The 27283-nt window shown below is 40.7% G+C and overlaps 1 protein-coding gene across 8 annotated transcripts in view; it reads right to left on the reverse strand.

Annotated features, from left to right (window-relative positions):
• The window catches only part of NALCN (sodium leak channel, non-selective), a 316716-nt gene that overhangs the window by 41215 nt on the left and 248218 nt on the right, over positions 1-27283 (reverse strand). For 7 of the 8 annotated variants that reach the window (XM_053217644.1, XM_053217633.1, XM_027065180.2 and 4 more), the window contains 8 exons: positions 26643-26716; positions 7689-7790; positions 7193-7262; positions 4092-4183; positions 3882-4004; positions 1014-1070; positions 399-519; positions 171-302 (listed from right to left, as the gene is read on the reverse strand). In XM_053217644.1, coding sequence (XP_053073619.1) covers positions 171-302; positions 399-519; positions 1014-1070; positions 3882-4004; positions 4092-4183; positions 7193-7262; positions 7689-7790; positions 26643-26716 — 771 coding nt within the window. Of the gene's footprint in view, positions 1-170; positions 303-398; positions 520-1013; positions 1071-3881; positions 4005-4091; positions 4184-7192; positions 7263-7688; positions 7791-15385; positions 15476-26642; positions 26717-27283 lie in introns of all 8 variants that reach the window. The other variant, XM_053217663.1, reaches the window with a different exon arrangement.

Genomic DNA, 27283 nt, shown 5'->3' on the forward strand with positions numbered 1-27283 from the left:
TTATTTAGACTTTACATGCATGCCCTTCATTTGCCTGCAATAGATGACCTAAGAACTCAGTAATGACATCTAAACCTCTGGGACTCACGTATCTTTCTCTTGTACTGAGAAATGCAGGAGAGTTCACAAAACCATGACATCTTACATTTAGGAAATAACTAGAGACTTACAAGATATATAAATATGTCCATGACTCCACCAAAGTCCCTGATGACAGCAGTTGGAGTGAAAAATAAGCCATCTGCCATAATCTTCAGATTAAGCTCGATACTCATGAATATCACAAACACGTACTCAGCAATCTGAAATGGACAAGAGGCAGCTGGGTCACCAACAAGGGGAAAACTGGAGCCCAGTTGTTGTCTGCTGAGCTGTGGGCTGAGATTTGGCAGCCGTACCTGCAAAGTCGGGGCATGCATGACTCTTCGAAAGGGGGACTCAAACATCATAGAAATGCAGGAACAGATGGTTACGATGATCATGACCCAGTCCAGGTAAGTCACCAATCCCAGCAAATCACTGCCAAAGACCAAACAAAACCGAGAAACAACTGTTCTAGGGAAGGCTGTGCGAGTCAGAGATGATCCTTCTGTGATTCTATAAGCAGGACTGGCGTTTTTTAAAAAGCAAATGTTTATGTATTTATTTTTGAGAGAGAGAGAGCGAGAGAGAGAGAGCATGTGCATGTGTGTGTGCATGAACAGGGGAGGGGCAGAGAGAGAAAGAGGGAGAGAAAATCCCAAGCAGGCTCCACACTGTAAGCACAGAGCCCGACGTGGGGCTCAGTCCCACGAACTGTGTGAGATCATGACCTAAACTGAGATCAAGAGTCAGACACTCAACTGACTGAGCTACCCAGGTGCCCCATGACTGGCATTAAAAGAAATCCCTAATTATCTATTTCACAGCACGATATGGCAAGAAAATACAGGTAATCTTTATATTTTTATGCAGCATAAAATAGTACATTGAAATTTCAAATGTGCACAGAAAACAGACTTTGTAATGCTTACTAAAGTTGATGGTACTTTGTATTTTTCACAGCTCCTGTGACAGGATCTGTTTTAGATCTGCAAGAGAGAACAAACACAAAATTCTGCAGCATTGCAAGCATAATTTAGCAGCATGGTATTTATAAACATCTTATCTACCTAAAATTTCTTTTATATCCTCTATAAAATTACATTATACAGGAACTGTGCCTTTGGAAGGCAGAGAGCATTAGATGAAAGAAAAAGCAGGAGGGTTTGCAGCTGATGTTTGTGAAAGTAATTGAAAATTCTCAAAATATTTGATTTTAGAATTCATGACTCCATTCAACAATTTCTTTTTTTAATGTTTGTTTATTTTTTTTTTTGAGAGACAGAGAGTGAGCGAGCAGTGGAGGGGCAGAGAGAGGGAGACAGAGAATCCCAAGCAGGCAGCACGCTCTCAGTGCAGAGCCTGACGTGGGGGTCCATCTTGTGAACCTCGAGATCATGACCTGAGCCGAAATCAAGAGTCAGACGCTTAACCGACTGAGCCACCTACATGCCCCTCCTCCGTTCAACAACTTTTTTTAAAATGTCTATTTATTTTTGAGAGGGAGAGAGACAGAGTGTGGGGGTGGGGTAGAGAGAGAGAGAGAGAGAGGGAGACACAGAATCTGAAGCAGGCTCCAGGCTCTGAGCTGTCAGCACAAAGCCCATGAACTGTGAGATCACGACCTGAGCCGAAGTTGGATGCTCAATCAACTGAGCCACACAGGAGTCCCTCAACAATTTTTGACATGGATATGACAAAGTAGAATTTTGACTTCCATTTAAAAACACTCAGTTAAAATCTCGGCCTTAGCAGTTCAAGGATTTTCCTCATGATTATTCAATTAAATCTCCAGAAATTAAATTGAGCTCTTCCTACTGTATTTAACTGTGATCTTGTTGAGTGATTTACGTAGGATTTCTTGGTGTCCCCACTTTTAAGTTTTACTTTCTAGAAGCCCATAACCAACTTCAGTGAAGTCCCAGACAGTGTGTGTGTGTGTGTGTGTGTGTGCATGTGTGTGTGTGTGTGTGTGTGTGTCAGCTCCCGATTAACAAGTCTTTCTCAGTCCTTATCAGCTGCTGTGCTGACAAAAGGAGAGTCAGTCCACACTAAATGAAGTGGAGAATTAGCAGTTAGATGTTAGCATGGAGGCAGCCAACAGGATAATTCCAGATGAAACACTCACTTGGGGAACTGATCAAATCAACTCTAAACTACTGGCTTCTTTCTTTACTTTGTGAACACTCAGGGAAGTATTTAATCATTATCATTCAGGTGCTTTAAACTGTGAGGGTCTTTCTAGAACAGCAGAGAGAACACTAGATTGGTAGTCAGAAGAGAGCCTTGCACTAGCTCACGTTCCCAAGAAAAGCCCTTAACCTCTACTGCTCTAAGTGCTCTCCTCTGTTGGAGGGGGGTGGGTACAAATGACACCAAATGGTTCACGAGGTGCCCTCCAGCTCTGAAATATTACCACACTGCATTAGTTTCCTAGGGCTGGTGTAACAAAGTACCAGACTGAGTGGCTTAAACAACAGAAACATTTTCTCTCAGTTCTGGAGGCAAGAAGCCTGAGATGAAGGTGTGGGCAGGGTTGGTTGATTCTGGGGGCCGTGAGGCAAGGACCTGTTCTAGGTGTCTCTCCTTCGCTTGTGGATGGCTGTCTTTTCCCTGTGTCTTCACATTACTCCCCTCTATAGGTAGTCTGTGTCCAAATTTCCTCCTCTTTTTTAAAAAAAATTTTTATGTTTATTCATTTTTGAGAGAGACAGACAGAGCACGAGCCGGGAAGGGGCAGATAGAGAGGGAGACACAGAATGTGAAGCAGGCTCCAGGCTCTGAGTTGTCAGCACAGAACCTGATGCGGTGCTCAAACCCATGAACTGTGAGATCATGACCTGAGCCAAAGTCCAACTGAGACACCCAGGTGCCTCCAAATTTCCCCCTTATAAGGACAGCAGTCATATTGGATTAGGGCCCACCTTTATCATTTTATTTTAATTTAATTACCTCCTTAAAGAGGCTGTTTCTAAATAAAGTCACATTCTGAGGTACTAGGGGTTAAGGCTTCAATATACGACCTTTTTTTTTTTTTTTTTTTTTTGGCAGGAGGGTACACACAATTCAGCCCATAACACATAATGATTATCATATGTTACTAATAACAGCATCAGGGAAGTTACAACCACTTAGAGGGAAAGCCTTCACACTTCCTCTGGGACTCTTAAGGTCTTCAGGGTATTTACTAAAGTTACGCAGGGCAAAAATTCCATTTTATCCACTAGGCTGTCTGCTAAAATTGGCTTGGGTCCTCACAAATGCAGTGTCCTCCGTGTTGACCACACCGACAGACTCTTACACATTTCTTCCATGTGAGTAGGGACAGAGACATCAGCCAGCGGGTTTTTATCTCATAAGAGTTGGTAATGGAAGTACTCATCAACTTTATTTCTGTTTTACATTATTCTAGAAGAAACTAATTAGGGTATTTTGACAACACAGAAACTATAAGTCTAAAGGTGTGGGCAATGACCTTCCCTGTGTCCTTCAGCCTACCCTTTGGTTCGGTATTTCCAAAACAATATATGGAGTTAGTAACGCTGATATAAACATGAACAAATAAAAATGGCTGTTCAGAGCTTCACAAACGTGAGTTTTATATAAATGTGAACTACTTGCAACCTTTGTTTGTTTTCCACCTGGTCGGCCGCTCAGCAAAGAGGAGCAGCATGATTAATTAGCCCACAGTTTATTTTGTGACCCCATTAGGATTACATGTTCCTTCTTCCTTGTATGACAACCCCCCCTGCTGTTTGTATGACTCAGGCCAACACCTGGCTGAAATGGAGTGTACTTACGCATTGAAGCGTGCCCGGACCACCACCCGGCAGAAGTTTCTGAACCTGTGCTCCCGTCCAACTATGAACAGTGGCTTGTCGAAGTATGGGTGATTCTCTCTCAGCTCCTCTTCCTGCACTTTCCTTGAAGGGGAAATTGATGTACAGTAAGGCTAAGGGAAAGGTTGCCATCCAGAAACGAGAGATAAGAAACACCGTAGGACCCCGTACCTTTTCATTTCCGCTTGTTCCTTTTTTTCCTGGATCATCTTTATTTCACTGTCTTCTCTTTGTGCATTTCTATATCTCACTGTATTGGAATGCTAGAAATATAATAAAAGGGGCATATAAGAATGGAAGATTTTTCTGAAGGCCTGAAAATATCACCTATAAGAAACTGAAAGAAATACCTTTATTTTAACATATACATTTTTAGTGGCCACAGTCATCTTAGCAAGGGTATTTTTTTTCCTTCTAAAGGGTATTTTTTAAAAAATAGAAATATTTATTGAGAACCTATTATGTGCCAGGCCCTGTTGTAGTGCTGGGGGTATGGCAAAAGGCAAAAATAAAGGATAAAATCCAGCTCTGTGGAGCTAATGTTCTAGTCAGGTAAGGCCGATAAAAATTCAAACACAATATGGGGAGAGTTAGAAAATGTTTGGTGTTATGGTAAAAAGCAAAGGGGACAGAGAGTGCTAGGAGGCTCCAAGTTTAAATCTTTTTTTTTTTTTTTTTAAAGCTTGTCCATTTATTTAGAGAAAGAGTGTGTGGGAGGGGCAGAGAGAGAGGGAGAAAGGGAATCTTGAGCAGGCTCTGCCCTGTCAGCACAGGCTCGATCTCACAAACCATGAGATCATGACCTTGAGCTGAAACCAAAAGTCAGACGCTCAACAGACTTAGCCACCCTGGCGCCTCTAGAAGGCTCCAACTTTAAACAGGTCATAGCAGACCTCAATAAAAAGACGTTATTTGGGTGTAGGCTGGAAGGATATGCAGGTCGCTGTGTATCTGCAAAAATGTGCTCTTCCAGAGGAGAGGTGGGTCTGCCTGTGTGCGGCCCAGCCAGCGTGCCGTGTGGGTGAGCGTCCACATGGTAGGAGACAATGAGGCCAGAAGGGTGGGAGAGGGCCTGGGCATGTAGGACCCTGACTCTGACTTTCACTCCCTGGGAGATGGATGGCCATTGCTCAAATAACCTGATAGATATTATCACAACTATTCCTTAGATTTAATTATCTGTATCTTCTATCATTTGGAATAAGTGGGACAACTGAAGCTCTGTTTTAAATTGCTTCTGTTATGGAGGAAATGACATCGGGGGGATTTCTTAGGAAATTAGCAGAACTTCAGAACCTTTTGCTGTGGAGAAGATGGGGGATGGGTTTTCATTATATGCCTGTGTAGAAAAGAGCATAAAAAGTCTTTGAAGGAGAACTAAGCCTCTGGAATTGAGACTATTCAGGGCCTTTTGTTGTGTATATTTAAACACATATTTTCAAAGCTGTGCTCTAATTTGGTTCTTAAGTAGACTATATATTTCTACTGAATCACACTGAAGGGAAGTGCTTTGAACTAGTGTTGCCTCTCTGAATTCTCTCCTAGAAATCTTCTCCATGCAACATGCCTGGTCCTCAAATTAAATGTACACAGGCCATGTGTTGGATCCGATCACAATTCCATGCAGATAATATGGTAGATCATATCAGACAGAGCTCTGCCTTAAAAATCATGGCGCTAACAGATGTGTCTGCCAATTAGAACCTTGTAAATTGGGTAATGATGGTATCAGGTGTTCTCATCACCAACGTCTTCCATTGTCAATTGTGCCTGGAACACTTAAGAGTTTACTCTAAGGCAGAAGTTTCTACAGATTGAAAGCGGTTGGATTATGCTGGAAACTCCAGAAAATCTTAACAATAAGAGATAAAGTGGTAAAAAAAAAAGACAAACAAAACCCCAAAACCCCTAAGACTTGCTACCTTTCTCTTTCTAGACCTCCTTTCTCAAACACCATCCTTGGCTCTGAACATTCAGGACTCTGCCAATTTAGCCAGACTCAACTTAAGACCTGTATTTTAATGAGGACTCCAGTAATGATAATTACTTAATGTGTACTTTTCAAGTCTCTCTTAGAAATCGGCATGATACAGCTGCTTGTGAGTCTAACCCAGAGGTTAGAGTTCTGGTTGCGTGGGTTTCCCTGGGTTTTCATGTGGCTTGTTTTTTCCCTTCGTTCGGGTCTCTGGTCTGATACAGAGGCGCCAACACTGACCATCTTCTCTAGAATTTCCTGCCCCCAAATCTCCATCTTTGGTTTCTATACATTATTTGATTTTTCTTTATAGTACAGAGCAAAACTGTCACAGCAATGAAGACATAATGGGCAATAAGTCAAAAACACCCCCAGAAATGATTATATATTTGTTTCCTTGTTTAGTTTTTGTCTCTTTTCCTGAAATGTAAGCTTCGGGAAAGCAGAAGTTTTGTCTTCTTTCCCCACTACTCCTCATCACTTAGAACAGGGCCTGGCACGTGATAAGCACTTGGTAAATATTTTTTGAGTCCATTAATAAATAAATGAGTGACATAGTGTCGAAGAACAAAGAAATTCTTGGGAAATATTATGCAGTCTTTGACAGAAAAATATTTCTATAAATCACATTTTATTTCTTAGTATGTAAAGCCCTGAAATTAGACACTGGCTCTAGATTCTGGAATATTTGGAAATCAGTAAATGTTTAAAGTTTATGATGCAAATCAATTCTATAAAATGCTTTAAATGTTTTTAATGTCTGTTAAATGCAACGGACACATCACTCTTGTATTGTCATCTTTATTATTTATATTTTTGAATTTTTAAAATTTTTTATAATTTATTTTAGGGGGGAGAGAGAGAGAGAGAGGGAGAGCATGAGTGGGGGAGGGGCAGAGGGAGGGAGAGAGAGAGAGAGAGAGAGAGAGAGAGAGAGAGAATCTCAAGCAGGCTCCACACTCAGCATGGAGCCTGATAGGGGGCTTGATCCCATGATCCTGGGATCATGACCTAAACTGAAATTGAGAGTCAGATGCTCAACCGACTGAGCCACCCAGCCTATCTTAATGAAGACATGTGTTTTGTGGGATGTCTGGATTTTTGTACAGTTAACGGTCACTCTTCTGTACTGTCCATTGAATTTGCTTCCTGAGTTTCCTGATTCCCTCTGGCATAAAGTCTTATGGAGACAGGACAATGTGACAGAAGGACACAGGTGCTGGAATTGTCTAAACAGTCATCGAAATGAATTTTCATAATCATGCTTCCCAAATCCAAAGCATTGCTTAGAACTTACATCTTGAGTCAGGGTTTCAAGAGATTTCCCTCTGCTGATCCTCTGGCTGTTGGATCCATGTCTTAGTGATCTAAAACAACCAACAGATCGATACATCTAAGACCAAATTTTGACTTTCAAGCAATGACCATTATGAGAACAAAATAAATCAACTTTTCTGTTAATAACACACATCACAATAACACACATCACAAATACTTATTATCTCTTTTCAGCAGAAGCTTTAGTTTATTCAAATGTTTTTGATCCCATCTAGAAAATTTCAGAATTTTTCCTTCTGATCTTAAAAGCAAGAATTTGGCCATCACCAAGGAAAAGGTTTTTGCGAGATTTTTTTGAATCTTTGAAACTGTGAGTTTCATCATGGTTGCCATTAGCAAACAGAACAAAGTTCCTCACCCACGCCTGTCTGCTAACCAGGGCTGCGCACAGAGAACATTTCCTGTAAAACTCCTTTCCTTGGTTTCTCTGAAGCCTTGTCTCCCAGTATATTTACCTGCGCTCTTGGCGGATATGATGCTGCACACTGAGAATTGACCTTTCCTTTGCTGGCTGCCCCTCAAATGATCCGCTCAGCATGCGCTGTCGAGTGCAAGCTCTAGGAAAAAAAAAAAAAAAGGAGCCCGAGATAAATGCATGATCTGTACACTTGGGATGAATAATACATAACTGCTCATTATTCTTATTATTTTTAAGGAAACACCAATGATAAGGCAAAACACAGCAAATGACCCATAACCGTAAAGGAAAATGGGCTTGAGGCTCTGTGTCAAGAACACTTACAAAGCAGAACTGTCAGAGCTTCGCGGTGGTGCTAGAAAATAAACAGAAATCTCCTGCCCACCACGACCTGCCTCCCCCTACCCAAGGGGAGAGCTGCCATCAGGATTCTGCTAGCGGTAGGGCCAGCCTAACCATAGGTAGGCATGATGTTGGTTTTGCATTTAGACAAGGAGGTTTCTAATAACAGCCCTCTGGGGAAGGATTTGTCCACCCAGGCCTCTGGGATGATAGAATATATGTTCCAAGGAGATTTTGCAGAACTCCAGGACAATAGGAAAGCATAAAGTTAGAGGCAAAAGTTAGTGGTAAAGAGAAGTAATTACAGCTGTGATTAATACCTAAAGAAACCTCAGTCTAAAGTCTATGGCTTACAGGTAACCAGTTACTACTTTCTCTGGAATCATGAAACTCTGATGCTTTTTTAAGGCATTCCCTCTTTAAACCATACCTAGGCTGGTATAGTTTCAGATTTGCTAATGAGGGAAGACAATTGGGTGACTCGACACTTGGGGTGTGAATGATTTGAAGAGAAAACAAAATTCCTTTTCCAGAAAGTTCTCTCCAACTGGAAATTACAACGATTCCCTTGATGTAGCAGTCAAGTGGAAAGAAAATAATACAGGGGACTCGGAGGCCTGTGTTCCACAGGCTACACTGTCACGGACTAGTTGAGTGACCTTTGGGCTTAGTTTTCTTATTGGTGAAGTAAGGACATGACCTTGATCTCAAAGAAAACTCACAGACCTCCAATGCAATGATTTTATGATATGCAAATCTTATGATGCTGTATTTATTCAACACTTGAACACATAACTTCTGTCATTGCTTTACATAAAACTTTCATATTTACGTTTTCTAAAATGTGTATCTAGATTGACTTTGAATTATATCATCACTGTCTCGGAGTTAAGATCTTCAAGAAAAAGATCCATTTCTGTTCAGCATACTTTTAAGCAGCTCTTATGATATCATGTGTATATTCAAGTAGCTAAAAATGCTTTTGATGCCAATGAAGGTAATTATGGTAAATACCCATGAAAATCATGCAAATCCGATGAATGGAAAGGAGTTACAGGAAGCAACTCCCACACCCTCCCCCACCCCAAATCACTCTTCTTAGTTCAATAAGCACATGGACCATTTTGAGATAAAATCCAGAGTCAAAATCTTATAAAAAACCAAGGATTTATGGCAGTGATAGACAGACCGTGCTTAGTTCCATGACTAGAATGGTGTCGCATAGGAAGGTGCATTTATAAGTTAGGCTGGATTCACAAAGGTTTAGCACAATCTCATATTATGTATACTAAGATTTGTTTTTCGGACTAAGGACTGCAAATCATGAAGCATCCTGAGCACATCCATTTGGAGAAGAGTGTTATCCTGGCATAGATCTATAGATCCCTCCTATTTGTGTAAACGTCAAGGCTTAACCTATAGCCACTGTCTTAGTAACCTTTATTTTTTGTCACAAGACTCCCCGCTAAAGCAGTTGAGCCCTTAGGCCTTAAATACGAAACACATACAACTTGATTACAGTATACAAGTTTGAGCTGGCCATCGTCCGTGCTACGTCTGAAGTGGAAGAACTTCTCTGGCCTTGAGCTACCTGTGATAAGGGACTGCTGGTGTCTGCCCCACAGCCCAGTGTGAGCAGGCCCCGGCATTCTTGCTGGGAAAGAGTTGGGAATGCATCTACTGACTCCAGAACCTCATGGATGTCCCAGCACCCAAGTCATCTTAACACACCCACGCCCACTGGGGTGGCTCTGTGGATCCTACTGAGACTCCCTCCTCTGACTGAACAAGACAGGAAGGTCCCAACGGAGGGTGGAGGTGCGCTCACCATTGGAAAGACTCCGAATCCCATGGCGTCTCTTCCATCCCCTCCACCAACAGCAAGGCTGAAGTGTGGTGAGAAGGCAACCCCCCTTTCCTTTCTGGCTCAAGATCAGTCCTTTCTTTCCCACTGGGGTCTATCTAGAGAATTGAGAACCTAATCGTAAAATGGGCTGGAATTTCAACCATACATGTGACATGTGAATCTTTGTTCTCTGTATGAGTCACTCATTGAGCTCAGGGTGAGGGTGACTGGTGTTTAGCTCGACTCTGCAACCAGAAAACATGTGCTTCATCAGACTAAGATAGCCACTTCTATGCATAAAATATGTAAAAGCATTGGCTTCCATTTCCTCTTCCTATCACTTTCTTCTGTGTATATAACAGTGTTTGTTAGTACAATTTCAAACCAGATAGTGATGAGAAAAAGAACACTGGGCTCAGCAACTCTGAGCCAGTAAAATCGTGTAACGAGTGACTTCAGAGTTCTGCTCGAGCCAAGGCTACACCTTGGTGGTTTTCATTTCCTCACTCAGGGGACCCTGCCAGAGCCTTGTGTTCTCTGAACAGAGGAATTCTTACCCACTGCCTCTTTTCCTGGAACTCCAAACGTACCCTCGTGACCTGAGCAAAGTGAAATCAGGCAGACGCAGCGATCTTTCCATGGTGTGAAGAGGTCGCCTTTGGTGCCTCAGGCTTAGTGTGACTGTCTCTGACCCCTATGCCAGCCATGCACCCCAGCACCGCTGCCATGTCTGGTCCAAAATAAAGGTCAACAACCATCTCCATTTTCTTTTAGCAGCCCTCTTGTTGAGTCTCTTCTCAGACCAAATGCTCTGATAGCTCACTCTTGCCTTTGCATATCCAGTGGTTTTTGAAGTAGGAAACTATAGGTAAATGCTAGAGTTTCTTAGCTGAAAACTAGGGGCCACATTCATCTAGCAAATGGCTATATAAACACTTGGGTTAAGGCAATTTGCAGGGATTGAGGTTGGGCACGTGAAAGGCAGTTCATCTGAAGGCTCTTGAAGGCTTTTATTCCTCTTCTAAGGATGGTGGTGGATGTTACTTACGTTAAAACTCAAAATCCTCTTGTTCACACTGTATCCATTATAGTTAATAACTAGCTATTTGTCTATGATAATTTTCCCATAAAAACAACAGGTAATAGTATAGAAGAAACAACTTTTCTACAGATACATAAATCTGTCTAAAAGAAAACAAGGGAAAAATCTAATTACATTATACAAAAAAGCTAGCTGCCCAAAATGGGTTTCCTACGGATGAAAGGAGGAATTCATATGGAAAGACATAAATCTGGGATAGGAGAGGAGATGTAGGGAGCAAGGAAAGAAGTTGCATAATAGCTCTGCCCTGAGGACATCTGGACATTGAAGCAGGTAGAGAAAGAAGGTCATATTATGATGCTTCTGCATAAAGAAAACAGCCTGATACATAAGCCATCATCACCTTCTTTAATAATGTACAATATTTTGTTATTTTGGAAAATAACAGCCTTTGTAGAAAATTATTCACTTTAATCTGGCACAATCGAATTCCATGAAGATGTTTCACATTCTCTAATACAATGTGCCAAGGTTCACACAGAAGTATGGTAGGAGTTTGTTTTATTATTTTCAAAAGGAAATACAATTTTATTATACACAAGCATATATTGTAATCCAAACTACGAACTACCAAAAAGTATTTCTGACATGTGTAATATAATCACAAACTCAGACATAAATGAGTCCTGATAAGTAACATAAAGTGAGAAATGAATATTCACCCACAAGAGAAATGTTTTATGTTCCATGTTTCTGTAGCATGTTATTAACCACACTTTTTCAACGCTTATGGCATTTGGTCATCATTGGTCACCTCCCTTATTAGGCAGTGAGTTCTTTAGGGGGCCGTTTGATCACTTGTCCTCGTGTTCTAGGAAATGCGGTTGCTGGCACACCCATGAGCAGAGCCAGGGGACAGAATGGGTAAGTGCAAGGCAGGGAGGTGAAGGTATAAGGAGAGCACAGAATGCTGAGGGAGGTGTGGGACTGGTTCTCGAACTTGCTAGTCTCAAGGTTCAATTAGCACATCAGGTTAGTACTTTCCTACCCAGCATCAGGGCTTGAACAGAAAGTTTTGCCTTGGACTGAAGACTAATGGAGGAGTCGATTTGAGAACACCAAGGTTTAGGACTGCACAGTTCCGACCTCAGCCTTTGCTGGCTGTGGGACCTCTGGCAGGTGATGGGCATTCTCTGAGCCTCGTGTCCTATATGTAAAATGGGGAACAAGAACACCTCTTCCAGCAACTTCATAGGGAGTGAGTTGGGAGGACCAACTATGATTATGAATGTGCCAGTCTTTGGAAACACTGACACTCTGTTTACATTTTAGTTGCTATTATTTACTTTTCTGTCTCGCCCCATGCCATGGTTGGTATTAAAACGTTCGACAGAGGGTGGAGGACAGAAAAGCAAATGTGACAGAGGTTCACACTGGGGGGTAAGTCTCCTCTGTCCTGACTCTGCTCAACGGCGATATATGTTACGGACTAGAGCTGCAGCTTCTTAACCTGTCTCTACGCATCCACGCTCAATAAACATGTTGCATTATTATCCCCAGCCACATGACCTCTGAAATGAACACCTGCAATGTTACTGTGTAGGTGTTTCTCAGATGGCCCTTAGTGATACCTCCTCCCTGGTTTTCATGCCCTTGTGCAACCCAGAAATATGGGCAACTTGCTCCTTGCCGATGTAAGGCAAATGGGATGGGATAGGTCACAAAAGACCTGCCCAAGCAGGCTGCCATGTCATGAGATGTTCTGTGGAGAGATTCCCTTCTTATGGAATGAGGGTGGTCTTCCATTAACAGAGCATGAGGAATCAAAGCATTTATTTAACTGCTAGTGAGGCACTAAATCTTATTAAGAACCATGAGAGGGGTGCCGGGGTGGCTCAGTCAGTTGAGCGTCAGACTCTTGGTTTTAGCTCAGGTCATGACCTCATGGTTTCATGGGTTCGAGCCCCACATCAGGCTCCGTGCTGAACAGTGTGGAGCCTGCTTGGGATTCTGTCTCCCAATCTCTCTCCTCAACTGCCCTCAACTCCTCAACTGCTCTCCTCAGGGCAGTTGCCCTCCTCAACTCCTCAATCTGCCCCTCCTCAACTCACGCCCTCTCTGTCTTTCTCAAAATAAATAAATAAACTTAAAAAAAAAAAAGACCGGTGACAGTGAGCTAGTTAGGGGATTCCTCCCAGGGAAGTCAAAAGGCCTGCAGCCTTATGAGAGACCCAGCTAAGCCACACCCATGTTCCTGACTGAGGCTGTGAGATTAATCTGTGCTATTTCAATCACCAACCTTTGGAGTCACTTGTTACACAGCAATTGGCAACTAAGACAGTTGTCATCGTTGTCTTAAAGTCTTCAACAACCTTATTGCTCTTCAGAGTAAGACTAAGACAAGAAGCTCAGCATGACTTCAAAGTCCCATAGGACCTGCCTCATCTTTTACCATCAGGGACCCCCTGCTCCGGCCAGTCAACCTCTTTGGTCTTTCAGTTCCTTGTGTGGGCCTCACTTCAAAAAGCTCTAAGAGAGCAGAGGTTGACTTAGTTACTGCTCACTTGTTACTTGACCTTGTACACAGTAGGTGCTTAATAAATATTTGTGAAATGAGTAAATCGTGTAATACTGCGAAGATCAAACATTTTAATTTCTTTTTGGATCATTTCACGCTTATGAGGCACGGAAATAATCACAAATAGCACACACTGCATGTGTTTGAAATATGCTTTTCAAAGGGGAAGGTGATTTTATCTCCAGTTAGAATACTGTGCTACTCAAGAGATGGGCTGCACACCTATAACAGATGAGGCCCTGAGATAGTAATAAAAAAAAAAATCAGACATTGCTTCTTGCAGGTAGAAAATTTATAAATCTTTATCTATAGTCTCTGTGACTGTGAAGAGAGACCTTCAAGCCTACATGAGGCAGAGCTGAACTCATTTCAATTTCTTAAATGGGAGATCTGATCTGTCCCTGGGAACATGGTCCCCATACACGGTGTCTTATATGAATCTACTACCAAGCTGAAATAGTAAATAAGTAAGGATTTTGAGACTTTTACAACTTTACCAATAAGAATGCACACATCATTAAAATTCCTCAGTAATAGACCTAGTCAGAAGGAAAAGTATTTGAATATTCAATTAAGTTATATTTTGCCACTTTAAATTTTTCATTAGAATTTAGATGCCTTTTGGTCTCCCCTGAAGATAAAAGAAATACATTTTCAGGATGAAAACATTCACTTATTTGTTGCCTAGAGAAAAAGCAAAGCTAATAGTATTGAAAATACACACCACGAACTTGAGGGACAGTCTAGCTTTCCTTAGGGGAAAGACCACAGAGTTGTGGTATTAGGATCTCATCATCTGCCCCATATCTCTTCATGATGGCAAGTACTAGCAAGCCAGTTTCTTAGAAACTCCATCTAGTGGTCTGATACAAAACAAATTGGTCTGCCTGCTTGTCTTCTGGAACTGGGACGCACAACGCTTCAAGTGTCTGGTGAAAAATAATGAAGTCTTTTGTCTTGTCTGAGTGAGGAAATTCTCCATTATGCAGGCATGTGTAATCCCTTTATTCCTGCTCCCTGGAGGAGAATTACAGTGAGGCATTTTCCTTTTCCCAGTTGGGGTTAATGTTATGCCCTCTCTACCTTTGAAAGTAAAACAAGACTAGGACCCCTGACGATGATTCAAATGTGGGAATATTCTTCAGCAAACACACATTCCCAGTTGCAAAAATATTACCCCTGGTTTCTTGCCAAGCCTTTGAAAAAAACATATGAAAGATTGATTCTTTTTTTCTTCCTCTCTCTGCATTGCCTTTGTGCTGTGGAATTTCAATTGCCTCTTATATGACAGCTATATATATATATATATATACATATATATATATAGTCTTTTATGGAGGTGGAGGGAAGAGAATCATGTCTTAAGAAATTGTCTCTATTTTTCTTGACATTTCTCCATCACAAATATTTTTAAATTGGCCCAAAGATTATGGTTATAAGAGAGATCTTTGGAGCTTTATTAGCCTTTAAACACCACTAGTTGTTTATAGAAATAGTAGCAGGGGGTCCTCGGTTTCTTTCTTCTCTCTCTCCATATCTTCTTTCTTAATGTTCCAGAACAAGGGTGTGGGAAAAGCCTGTACATTCTGTAATGAAAGAGAGAGGCCTATGAGTCTTCAAATTATTTTCATTCATTATAGAAAAGTTAGATTGCATGAAACCATCTGGTCTTAAGCGTAATTACCATCTAAAGGAACTGCAGTGTAAATGTGCAGAGCATTACATTGGAGGGATTTTACTCCAACCTTGGGCTCCACAAGTTAACACACTGCAAAGTATTATCAGATGTTGGTTAATATAATGTAATCACATCGACAGAAAACAGGAAAACAGTCCTTCTGTGGTAATTACGGGAAAGCGGGAAAGCGTGGCTGTAGAATGGTGTAAGAGAATGGGGGATGAGTATTTCCTGGAAAGGGCTCTCACCTGCCTCCAGGAGAGTGACAATGAGGTCCTCCAAAGTGAAGACAACAGCAGCGGACATTAACAGGTGAGCTCCTCTGTAATGGCCTCTTGCTGAGGTGAGGAAAAAGCTGCATTTTTATGGAGTGACTACCCCACTCCTTTGTGAATGGGCCCAGTCCCGAGTAAATGGATATGGCTCTTTAATAGCAACAGCGGATTTGTTCTTTCCAGTCTTGAGCTATTCATAACAATGTTGTCATAAGCACACATGTAAACATGTGGGCAACCAGAACCTTGTTGTAGACTGAAACATAAAAGAAGCCTTAGTGTCTTATCGTATGCAGGTATGATAAATAAAAAAGACAATCAGCTCATGGGCAATCCATGCCTTTAGTGCATCTATTAAAATTCAGCAAATAGAGTGTCTGAAACCCCACACCACACTAGGGTTTAAATTTGGTAATGCTCCATCTGTCTCAGAAAAACGTAAATTACAATGTAAAGATTGGACTTTTTATTATAACAAAAATGAAATTTTGCAAATGTTGCAGAAACCATATGAACCAATTTTTCTACTGAGATGAATTTTCTTATACTACTTATTGCTTTATGCTCCAATGATAAAAGAGTAAAAAGAGAAACCCTGTTAAAATAGTTTGCTGCATCTGCTGGGTAAAATTTAATAGTAGCTCTCCTGATCCATAGCACAATTATAATCACTTTGTAATAATGTACAAATCATGTACAATCTCAACGAAATATAACATATTTTGATTACCACAAATCAGGAAACAACTAGGAAAACGTCTTTGAAATATATTACTTTACTGTGTATGATAATGGATGTTAATTAGACTTCTCGTGATAATCATTTCATAATACATACAAATCTCCTCGAATTATTATGTTGTACCCCTGAAATTAATACAATGTTATATGTCAATTATATCTCAATGAAACTAAGAAAAGTTCAAGGAAAGTTTGATTTAATTTAAAAAAAAATTTTTTAATGTTTATTTATTTTTGAGAGAAAGAGAGAGCCAGAGCATGAGCAGGGGAAGGGCAGAGACAGAGAGGGAGACACAGAATCCGAAGCAGGCTCCAGGCTCTGAGCTGTCAGTCAGCACAGAGCCCAACGCGGTGGGGGGTGGGGGAGGGTGGGGGGGGGCTTGAACCCGCAAACCGTGAGATCATGACCCGAGGCAAAGTCAGATGCTCAACCAACCAAGCCACCCAGGCACTCCGGGAAGTTTGATTTTAAAAAAGCAAAAATATATACATTATTTTGCTTAAATGAAGTTCTATTTGGCCTCTTTGCCTCTTTATGTTTTATACAAATGCATATACCCACAGATCTTATCTTCTCATTGCTCTCTGAATACACTTAAGTTCCATATACTTAATTTAGTCTCTGTATCTCCAAATGGTCTTTCAACTAGTCTACAAGAGTTTTTAAATCTCATAAATAAGAAAAACCAACAATGAAGCAGCCTTAATAGAATCACAGATAAATAGTTATGAAAATATCTAATATTTAATTACATATTTGATTAATATTCAATGTTTTGATGGTAATATATTCAATATTAATAATTAGTATTCAATACATTAACATCTACAAATACATTACATATGTTAACAGAATCTTTAATAAATTAGATGTTAATAATTTAATATTTTATTAATATTGAGTATATTAATACCTGATACTCTGTTTCCCAAAAACTTTGGGTGATTCTTACCAAATGTTTGCCATAAAGAGTTATTGCTCTGTCAGGAGGCTGACCAAAACTCAGCTTCATGGGTACCTGTGCTTCTCACCTGCAAGGTCCTTCTAGCATCCTCCCCTCCTGTGCTGGAGCGCATTCCACTGAGCGGTTGGCAAGTCTAACGGGAAGATCTGTGAGAGGCTACAAAGCACTGAGCCCCTCCAAGCGGTGCTAGTCGGGCCCAGAATGTGGGGCTGCAGGAAACTAACATGACCTCATCCAAAGCTGCTGAATTGCTAGGCTGAATGATGAAACAAGAATTTGAAAAGGAGAGCTTGTCAGATGGGAAGGAGCACTCGTGGGGTAAGATGCTAATGCTTTGCATTATTAAGCTCGCTTAGATTTCCATTTAATTGGGCCAGCTTCAGAGAGCTGGGAGCTCTGGGTCTAGACAGGGGAGGACAGAATAAGAATGAAGAGGGCCGTTTGTCCTTTCCTCAAATTTCCCTTGTCATATAGCTAATGATGTGCACAGGAACAGGTGGCCCCTTGGAGGGCTTCACAGGGGTTTAATTTGAACTCCTTCCTCTAGAAAACTCCACCATCTCCTCAGTCTCTGTAATATCAGGCTCATCTGTCTTCCAGAGGAATGTGACCTAGATGCTTCTGTTCTAGAGGAGAGCCCAGGTGTCAGTTCATCTGTCCTGAGCCCCGGGGAGGCAGCCGTGGGAGAACAGGACCCAAAATGCCAGAGGACAAAAACACTCTCATTCAGCCTACAGCCTATGAAAGAGGAGCCCTAGCTAAGTCCTCACCGCCTAGAAGTTGCGGGGCTCCAAAGTGATGCACACACCTAAGTTCCAGGTAGGCACTTACAACCCATGCAGAAGACAATGTCACGCTTGTCTCCACCATGGCAGTATTGTTCTTCTGCTAATGGTGCCTCTGAGGGCAGGTCTATGTTCTCTTCCAGCCATTCCTCATGCCCGAATCACCAGCCTCTCTTATCCTGCAGAGATCTTGATTTAAATCCTACTCTCACTCTTCCACCTGCCAAGTCAATCAGGCTCACCTTTACCAACACCTGTGACCATGCCCTCAACGTCCCCCTCTCCCTTTTCTTTGCAACATGCTTGTCTCTACCTGTTTGGCTAGGTCTCCCAATTCTGAGATAAGACCATTTTTTTTCCTGGCCCATCCAAGCAGAGCAGAGAATGTCATAGTTGCACTTGAGACATTTCAAAGACCGTGGGTCTCCATTCCCAAGACTTTCAGTCAGTTACAGGTGATGCCAACTCTGGTTGATGAGTCTATGTTATTAGTTTGGGAGTATATCCACCAAATGATGTGAACAAATGAGCTGATGATGCTTTTAATGTTAGCAAGACTAGCACAAGGGTGGAGCCAGAATGCCAACCCAGACTGGCTACTGAGCCACTGAGTAAGTGATAGACACTGCTCATTTACTCCTATGAGGTTGCTTATACCTCCACTTGAAAGGCATAAGAAATTGAGACTTTCCAAGGACTTAACCATGACTCAGAGGATTCAAAGCCAAGCATGGCTAACTGCAAAGCCTGTCCTCTTTCCACTTCTACTATACTGCCACAGCATACTCTATGTGACTATTTGGATTTGAACAAGAATGAGGTGACCTTTGTAGCTCAGAGTCAAGAAGGCCACACAATTTCAGTCCACATATGAGCTTTCCTGAGCTGACTTATCCATCAGGGCCTAAGGTTGGAGTTGCAACAGATATCCAGCAAAAGATCTTCCATGAAGACACCTCTATTAGCCCCAGATGGCTAAAGCTGGTTCCTCTCTACCACAGGAAGTTTTATGGAGAATATGGAGGGAGAGGAATGAGATTGGAGAGGGTTATGGTCCTAAATACTTAAGCTGCCCCAGACAGCAAGGATGCCTGTAGAACACATAGTACCTTTGCATAAATTGGGAAAAGAGGCCTGTTCCTCTGCAGAGATGTAGTCCTATGCCAGGGGCACTGCCTGGCAAGGAGGGTGTGCCTTAGCAGGTACAGTGGGGGCTAGATTTCAGCTTCTAATTTCCCCTTGACCTGGCAACTCTGTATGATGCATAACATGTTTGTACACCCTGAGAAGCATTCATGAGTATGGGAAAAACAAAGGCCTTAGTGGTTGTCCATAGAGTGGATGAAAACAAAGGATCCTCTATAATTTAAAAGCATAGAGTCATAGTTAATACATGGATTTTGGAGTTACACCGACCAGGGTTTGATTCCTGGTTCTCTGGCTCCCTGATTCATTAGACAAGGTGATTTAGGCAGGTTAGCTAAGCTTCCTGAGACTTAATTTTTCCTCTCTAAAACAGAGCTAATAGTCCTTGTCTTTCAGGGTTTGCTATGAGGACCTAATGAGACAGAGGTTGTAAAATAGTACAGTGTTTAGTGCACAGTCATCTTCCAGTAAATGGAAGAGATTAGTTTCATAAGTTGTTGAGGACACATAAATATGGCTGCCTAATTGGGAAATCAGATTGTAGTTGGTATCGATGTGATACCCAAGACCATTTCTATGGTTTGTGATCTTGGGAGAAAGTACTTACCCAGTCTAAGACTCAGTTTTGTCACGCATAACATAGGGGTAATGATAGTATTTTTCCTAAATAGGTGTATTGTACAGATTGACTGACATAATACGTGTAAGATCTTAGCATCATATGTGGGTCTTAAAAAATATTCATTATTCATTCTTTTCCCATTTCCCTTTTCCTACTCCTCTATCTTCATGTTGGGAAGGCATTTTCATGGCATAATGTAAACATAGTTTAGGGGACAAAACACTTTATTTTATGAGACATTTTAGATAAATGATTTCAATTATTAAAGTCACTCAGTAAGGGAACCATGACTATGCTCTGTATGAATTTTCTCGTCACAGTTGTGTTCACAGAACTAGAGATATTACTGAAGACTCTTCCATCTGACTAGTGTCATAATCATGTGCTCAGGGCAAATATGAACTCTTTGAGGGAATAAACTATGTGTCTAGTATCTCGGAAAATGCCTGGTGCATAGAAGATGCAGCAGAAGTATTTCTTGAATGAGCAAGTCCTTTCCTTCCGGAAGAAAATCCAGCTAATGTCATTTGAAAATCTGTTTCTTAACAAATGTGTTCTGATTTTATTTATATTTAAGTAGTATAGCAAATGTATTTGTACAATTTGTACATTTGTACATAAAAATGATTCTCTTAGAGAAAAAATAACCCCACATATGTCATTAAATAGACTTAAAATTTTTTTGTAGTAAGTAGCATTCAACTAAAGGCTATTCCTTAGACTTTAAAGAATTATTAATATGAGTGCACGGCAAGGAAGATTTGATTATAGATCCAAATATCAGAATTCAAATACTATGCTAGACTGATAATTCAAAAAAGGTTATAAAGACACTTCCTAACTAGTGAATTACTGATGGAAAACCACAAAGGGATGGAATATTCTAAAGTAATATAAAATGTTTAATTATTTTATTCTGACATTTCTCTATGCATTCAGCCTAGCAGGAATGATAATGCATTTTTGCTCAATTTCAGGGCTCTGAATTAGAGAAATCTCAGTAGAGGCAGCGACGCTTTTGAAAGCACACTGCTATTTGTTTTGATATCTTCTGATGTAGTGAAAAGGTCACTGCTTTTTGAAGGAAGCTTTCTTTAGTGGAGCTGAACAGTACAGGCGAAGTCAAAACAGAGTGAATTTAACAGCAACCCTGGATTTTACAGTTTAGGTGATGGAACATCCTCTTTCTTGTAATCCTCTCCAGATAAGTCTTGAAAATAAAGAGAGAGAGAGAGAGAGAGAGAGAGAGAGAATACAGATGCCCATTTGCGCCCAGTGAATCCCCTGCAGGCAAGCAAGGGACCATATTCTCAAGTTCTGTAAAAATGCCCCACTTCTGTCTCCTTCACAGAGTTCCCATAAATATGGAGAAGTTCCTTTCTATTTCTTACAACATAGATTAATTTTCAAAAATACTACCTAGGAGAACACAAATGAAAAAATTAGAGATGACTATGCGGAGACGGCACTGGTGACTCCAATGATTCAAATACCTGAGACTCTGGGCCCCTTTCTGTCTGACTTTTCCCTTTGTCGGCTTGAATTTCCTGTTCATAGTAAAGGTATAGAGCATACTTTTTCCTGGAATAACGTGGATCCTGTTTCAAATGGAAACACGGATCCCCTGAGAACTGAGACCCCGGCAGCCCCGCAGCTTAATTATCAGTACTAAGAACTCAGGCCTCTCCATCAATATGACTTTACTATTCACTCCAGGAATTTCCTGTCTCAGAATGTAAGGCTGTTAACCAATAAGTAATTTCATTGTTAGCTTCAGGAACTTTCTGAAAATCCATTCGTCTGAGTTATGGGCTAATGGACCAGCCCCTGTCTCTAGATAATATGTCACTCAACTGGTCAAACCAATCACCTAAAAATAATAGGTACTCATCAACACTCAGGCCAAGACCCTGCCCAGAGGGGTCCATCAACCCTAAACATTGTTTTTTTAAATGCTGTTTCTAAAAATTAGTTGTATTGGGGCGCCTGGGTAGCTCAGTTGGTTGGGTGTCCGAATTCGGCTCAGGTCATGATCTCCCAGTCTGTGAGTTTGGGCGCCACGTTGGGCTCTGTGCTGACAGCTCAGAGCCTGGACCCTGCTTCAGATTCTGTGTCTCTCTCTCTCTCTGCCCCTCCCCCGCTCATGCTCTGTCTCTGTCTCAAAAAATAAATAAAAACATTAAAAAAATAAAATAAATAAAAATTAGTTGTATTTATTTTTAAAGGTAATACATGTATATGGCTAAAAATCCAAGGGCAGAATAGAATTGATTTCTGGAGTGAAGAGGACAGCAGAAACTCACCACTGATTTCTTTCTTTTCAGAAATCACCCCACATCAGGAAGGAAAGTGAAAAACAGACAAGTAAACTCCACTGAACAACTGACAAATGAAAGGTGGAGCCAAAGGGGGTGGAAAGAACACTGGGGCACAGAGTGGCAAAGGGATGCCCTCTCTACTGTGCCCTCACTCCCAGTGCCGCCGTCCCCAGAAAAGTAATGGTACCTATCCATAACACGTACTTGTTACTTGTGTATCCAGGAGAGTCCTACACTCTTTTTTTTTTTTTAATTGAGGTATATCAGGGTACCTGGGTGGTTCAGTCAGTTGAGTGACTCACTCTTGATTTCTGCTCAGGTCATGATCCCAGGGTTGTGGGATTGAACCCCGTGTCAGGCTCCACGCTGAGCACACAGCCTGCTTAAGATCCTTTCTCAGGGCGCCTGGGTAGCTCAGTCGGTTAAGCATCCAACTGCAGCTCAGGTCATGATCTTACGGTTCATGAGTTCGAGCCCCAAATAGGGCTACGCACTGACAGTGCAGAGCCTGCTTGGGATTCTCTCTCTCCCTCTCTCTCTGCCCCTCCCCTGCTCGCTCTCTCTCAAAACTTTAAAAAAGAGAAAAAAGATTATCTCTCTCTCCCTCTGCCCCTCTCTTCCACTTGCATTCTTTCTCTAAAATAAAAAAAATAAAAATAAACAAGGTATAATTGACATATAATGTTGTATTAGCTTATAGCACACATTACAGCATTACAAAATAATGATTCGATGTTTTGTATATATTGTGAAACTGTCTAAACTCTTACATCAAGAATTCTGCCCAATATCAATCACTAACAACACTTAAACCCAAACCCCAAACCCTACAAATATCCACTCCTGACCTATCTCTTGTGAGGTATTATTAAGAGTGCTGCAGTGGGAGACTGCCTCACTGTGACGAGTATTAAATTTTGCTCTGATTGACCAACAGATTATTCAGGTGACCATTTGGGGCAGTCTATGCTGCAAAGGCAGCAGGTAAGTGAGTGGCTTAAGGTTATGGAGGAGCAGAGCCAGATGCTGGTCCAGGCCTTCTGACACCAAGTCTAGTAGCTTACGTTAGAATTAGGTGGACCCTGAGGATCACCTCCTGCAATCTTTAAATTCCTGGAAAATCAGGGATTTAAATAATTAACCTGTTTACACAGCCTGGTCTTGAGATACCTTAGATCAGGGATTTGTTTTGTATTATTTTCCCCAAATATTTGTTATTTTTAAAAGTTATTTCTAAGACACTAATATTTCATGGTATCTTCTTAAATCACACTGGATTTAAAGTTTATGTGACTTATCTCTCTGTGCACCCAAATCAGCACAAATGCCCACCTGTTGCCAAAATGATTTGGCTGAGGTCTTCTTTCTGTGTCTTCCTATAACCTTCTGCCTACCTCCCTGAAGAGGAACCTCTTAGATGAAACTAAGGACAATAAGGCTATGAAAATAGAAGACTAGGAAAATCGAGAGTGACAGAGCACTAAAACAAGTCTCTGCTGCACTTCTTTTCTGTTGTATCAAGGCAGACCCATCCATTAAGATACAGAATCTGTACCTCCTTGTCCTTTCCTTCTTTCAAAGCCTCCTTCCAAAATGCAAAGGGTCATGGGAGTGGCCCTTTTTCCCCCCAGCTTTACTGAGGGATACTTGACAAATAACGTTGTGTAAATATAAGGTATACAACATGATTCGACGTACATATATATTGTGCAGTGATTGCCACCAATAAAGTTAGTTAGCACATTCATTTGCTCCCATAATATAGGGTAGGCCTATTTAATTGCTTACCCTGAAGTGACTGCAAATGTTTTCCTTTTCTTTCTTTTTAATTTCTCTTGTCCCTTCTTCTTTGTTTTTCTTTCCATTTGTTGTTCTTGTTCATTGAAAAATAGCATAGAAAAATGCCCATGGACCCATAGGTATTGACCCAATCAGTTCTTGACCTCTTTACATTATAATGCAGGTATAATATATTATTATTATCATCATCATCATCATTACTACTACTATACAATTAATGAAAAAAGGTAAATACACCCAAAGAAACTGTCAGTTTGACATCTCGCCCTTAATTCTTGCAGAGACTAATGTAGCACCAACAAGGAAAACATTTTCACAGAAAAAGAGCTAAATGGCTTTTCTAAAGATCAAATTTGTATTCTTAAAAAAGTCTTCATTTTTTTCTAATTGTAGCCTCTTATTCCTGAGATTGACCAAGTAGCAGCTCTGGCAGCCTACAGTTGCCTCTCAGTTTGTAATATGCTGGGCTGTAGTAAAATGCTACTGGGTCTGGGTGTTCCTCAAATGACACAATTATTAGGCAAGACTGAAGGCGTCCCTATTCCCTAATAGTCTTAAAAATTTGGCTCAGGTAACTCCACAAATATTCTCTTTTTAAAACCACTTCTGCACATTTAAAAATCAACAGCTAAATCCCTCCCTGCAATGTTATTTAGTGGTAAAGGATGTGATTTCTAGCACGATTACATCTGTGCTTTAATATGACTCTGAGAAAACACCAGAGAGTTCTATCCATCCAATAAATTCACTTTTATGATATTGGGCACCATGACGTCAGCTTTCATTATCAAGCAGATGAGCCAAATCTGTCAGAAAAAGTCTGACTTTATTTTTCAACTCCTATAACATGTTATTATTATTATTATTATCATTGCTACTATATGATGAGTGAAAAAAGGTAAGTGCACCCAAAGAAACTATCAGTTTGACGTATTGACCTTAATTCTTGTAATGTCTGTGTTATTTCTAAGGCCTAACCCTAAGGTAGATGAATTCTTGGAAGGAGGTTTTCCAAAAACTTGTCACCTAGATAGACAATAAGCTGTTGCCCAATGGGATCCCCTTTCTGGAGAAACTTGCGTGGGAATAGTCACTGTGTTTGGCAACCCAGATCAATACGCACCATAGCTTCACCTTCCTTGTGCATGAATTACAGTCTCACTGTGTTGTGTGTGTGTGTGTGTGTGTGTGTGTGTGTGTGGTTTTTTTTTTTTTTTTTTTGTAAACTGGGAGCAGGTGAATAAGGAAAAGGTAGTGGAAAAGAAAAACTGGAAGACCAAATTTAAGAAAATTCACAGAGAGGTGAGGCTCTGGAAGTGACTTCTTCCAGGGATGCCTGTCTGCCTGTGCTCTGAAGTCTCTGGGAGCTCCAGGGTACATTCAAGAAGGTAGTTACTCTGGGTAGGTGAGTAATGTCATTTTGGTTCCTAATTTGGTAAGTAGACTCTGAATACAGGCTCAGAGTATTACAATCCCCTCGTGGGTCCTTTGGATTGGAGGCTGAATTCTCTTCCCCGTCAGTGCATGGCATGGTCTGTCTTGTGTGAACAGAGGAGCATCTTCAAGACGCTAGGGATTGATCCTGCCAGGAATTCATCTAGTATAGTAGTTACAGCTTGATAAAGACCCTGGAGTACCATGCAGCATTCAAGGCTGGCCCCCCATGACGTTATCTGATGGCAATGCCAGGGTTGAGCCAATTGGACTCAAACTGAAATTGGGACGCAGGTTGTTAGAGATTTGCTGAGAAAGCTTTCCTTTCTCTATTTCAACCAGACCTTTTATGATCATCTCATCATATTTTGTGGTGATAATACATAATAAGCCCAGAAATGATTGTTCTCCTCTCATAAAAGGCACTGCAGCACATACTCATATCTGCACACGAACTGTCAGCAGATAAAAGATTGAATACCAGAATACTGTCTTGACTAGTTACTAGGATTGTTTTTGGCACACAAATTTTAAGTACTGTTATAAACTCAAAATAGTGTCTCAAACCATATATATTAGCCTTATTTCCTCATTACAGTCATCCAAGTTGTGATATACACTCTGGCAAAAACTCTTTAATGACCATTCCTAGAACCAAGGTAGACTAGAAGACAGTCTAACTCCTTCCTCTCAGCATAAGTTGGGAAGGGTCTTCCCAGTATAAATTCATCCATTCACCTTGTCAGCCATTCTCCTTCTGGCCTCCAGTATTTAGTTGTATTGTTACATGCGTCTGTGTAATATGTGCACCATAAATAGCATTCCGAATGCTCGTGCATTGTTATAAAGATCATGCTCTTTCACGTTATGACACAGTCTTGTAAAATACTCTTAAGTAGCTAGCCTGATTTTCCTTTCTGATACTTCATCAAGGCAGGTTTAAGAAACCACTGGTGAAATTACACATTTTCTTAAGCATTTTAAAATGGATATGCTTTTGATTCTTAGAGGTTTTAAATACATTTACTCTTAATAGGTTAATAAATCATAATTACTTCTAAAAAGCTTACCATTTCCCCCTTAGATTGTGATTTGTCCTTTATATATCACAAAAGAAATAAAACATGGAAGAATAAAAGTAAGTTATGGTCATCTTTTTGTAAATGTTTATACTTAACGATTTATGTGTATGGGCATGAAAAGAAAAATGCATGACTGAGCTAATAAAATATTATTTTTCCAGGAAAGATATAAATGATGTATTTGACATTATTTGTAACTACATAGTTACCCAGGCCTACTTTCTAGCAGAAAGTGTGTATTGATACTCAGAAAATTAGTTCATTAAAGAGAAAAGAGTTTTTTTGCTGAATATAATCCCACTAGGGTTAAATATGTATCAGTGTTTAATGGTGTTACCTTAAGATTTTAGTGACTGCAGTCTCTTTTTCTAGAAGATTCCTTGCTCTGATGCTGAAGACAGACTTGCGAAGCTGAAAAATTGTAAGTGTGGGTTATTAGTTTTGGAATGTGAAGGGATAATATACTGACAAATCATTACATATATTATATAGAGAACAGTATTAAAACATCAAACATAATTTTTTTTACTGACGCATCATTATATGAGTGATTCTATTCTTTAATTTTACCTTCTATTTTTACTTTTATTTGGGCAGAAATGCAAACAAGCTTGTGAGGCCACACGTCACAACTATGGTGGTGATACACTGGCTGTGCTCATTAGTAATAATGTCTTACATCTGAATAGGCTTTTCAGTATCCAGAGAATGTAGCGTTGAGACAAATATTGGACTGCTTCTTGCTATCATCCAGCAAACTGTTCCCTAATCCACTTTACACCTGTTTCAGGTTCTTTTATTTTTTTTAATGTTTATTTATTTTGACACACACACACACACACACACACACACACACACATGCACAGAGTGTAAACAGGGGAGGGGCAGAGAGAGAGGGAGACACAGAATCCAAAGCAGGTTTCAGGCTCCAAGCTGTCAGCACAGAGCCTAACATGGGGCTCGAACCCATGAACTGTG

Source organism: Acinonyx jubatus, chromosome A1, assembly GCF_027475565.1.
Source record: "Acinonyx jubatus isolate Ajub_Pintada_27869175 chromosome A1, VMU_Ajub_asm_v1.0, whole genome shotgun sequence".
NCBI lineage: Eukaryota > Metazoa > Chordata > Mammalia > Carnivora > Felidae > Acinonyx > Acinonyx jubatus.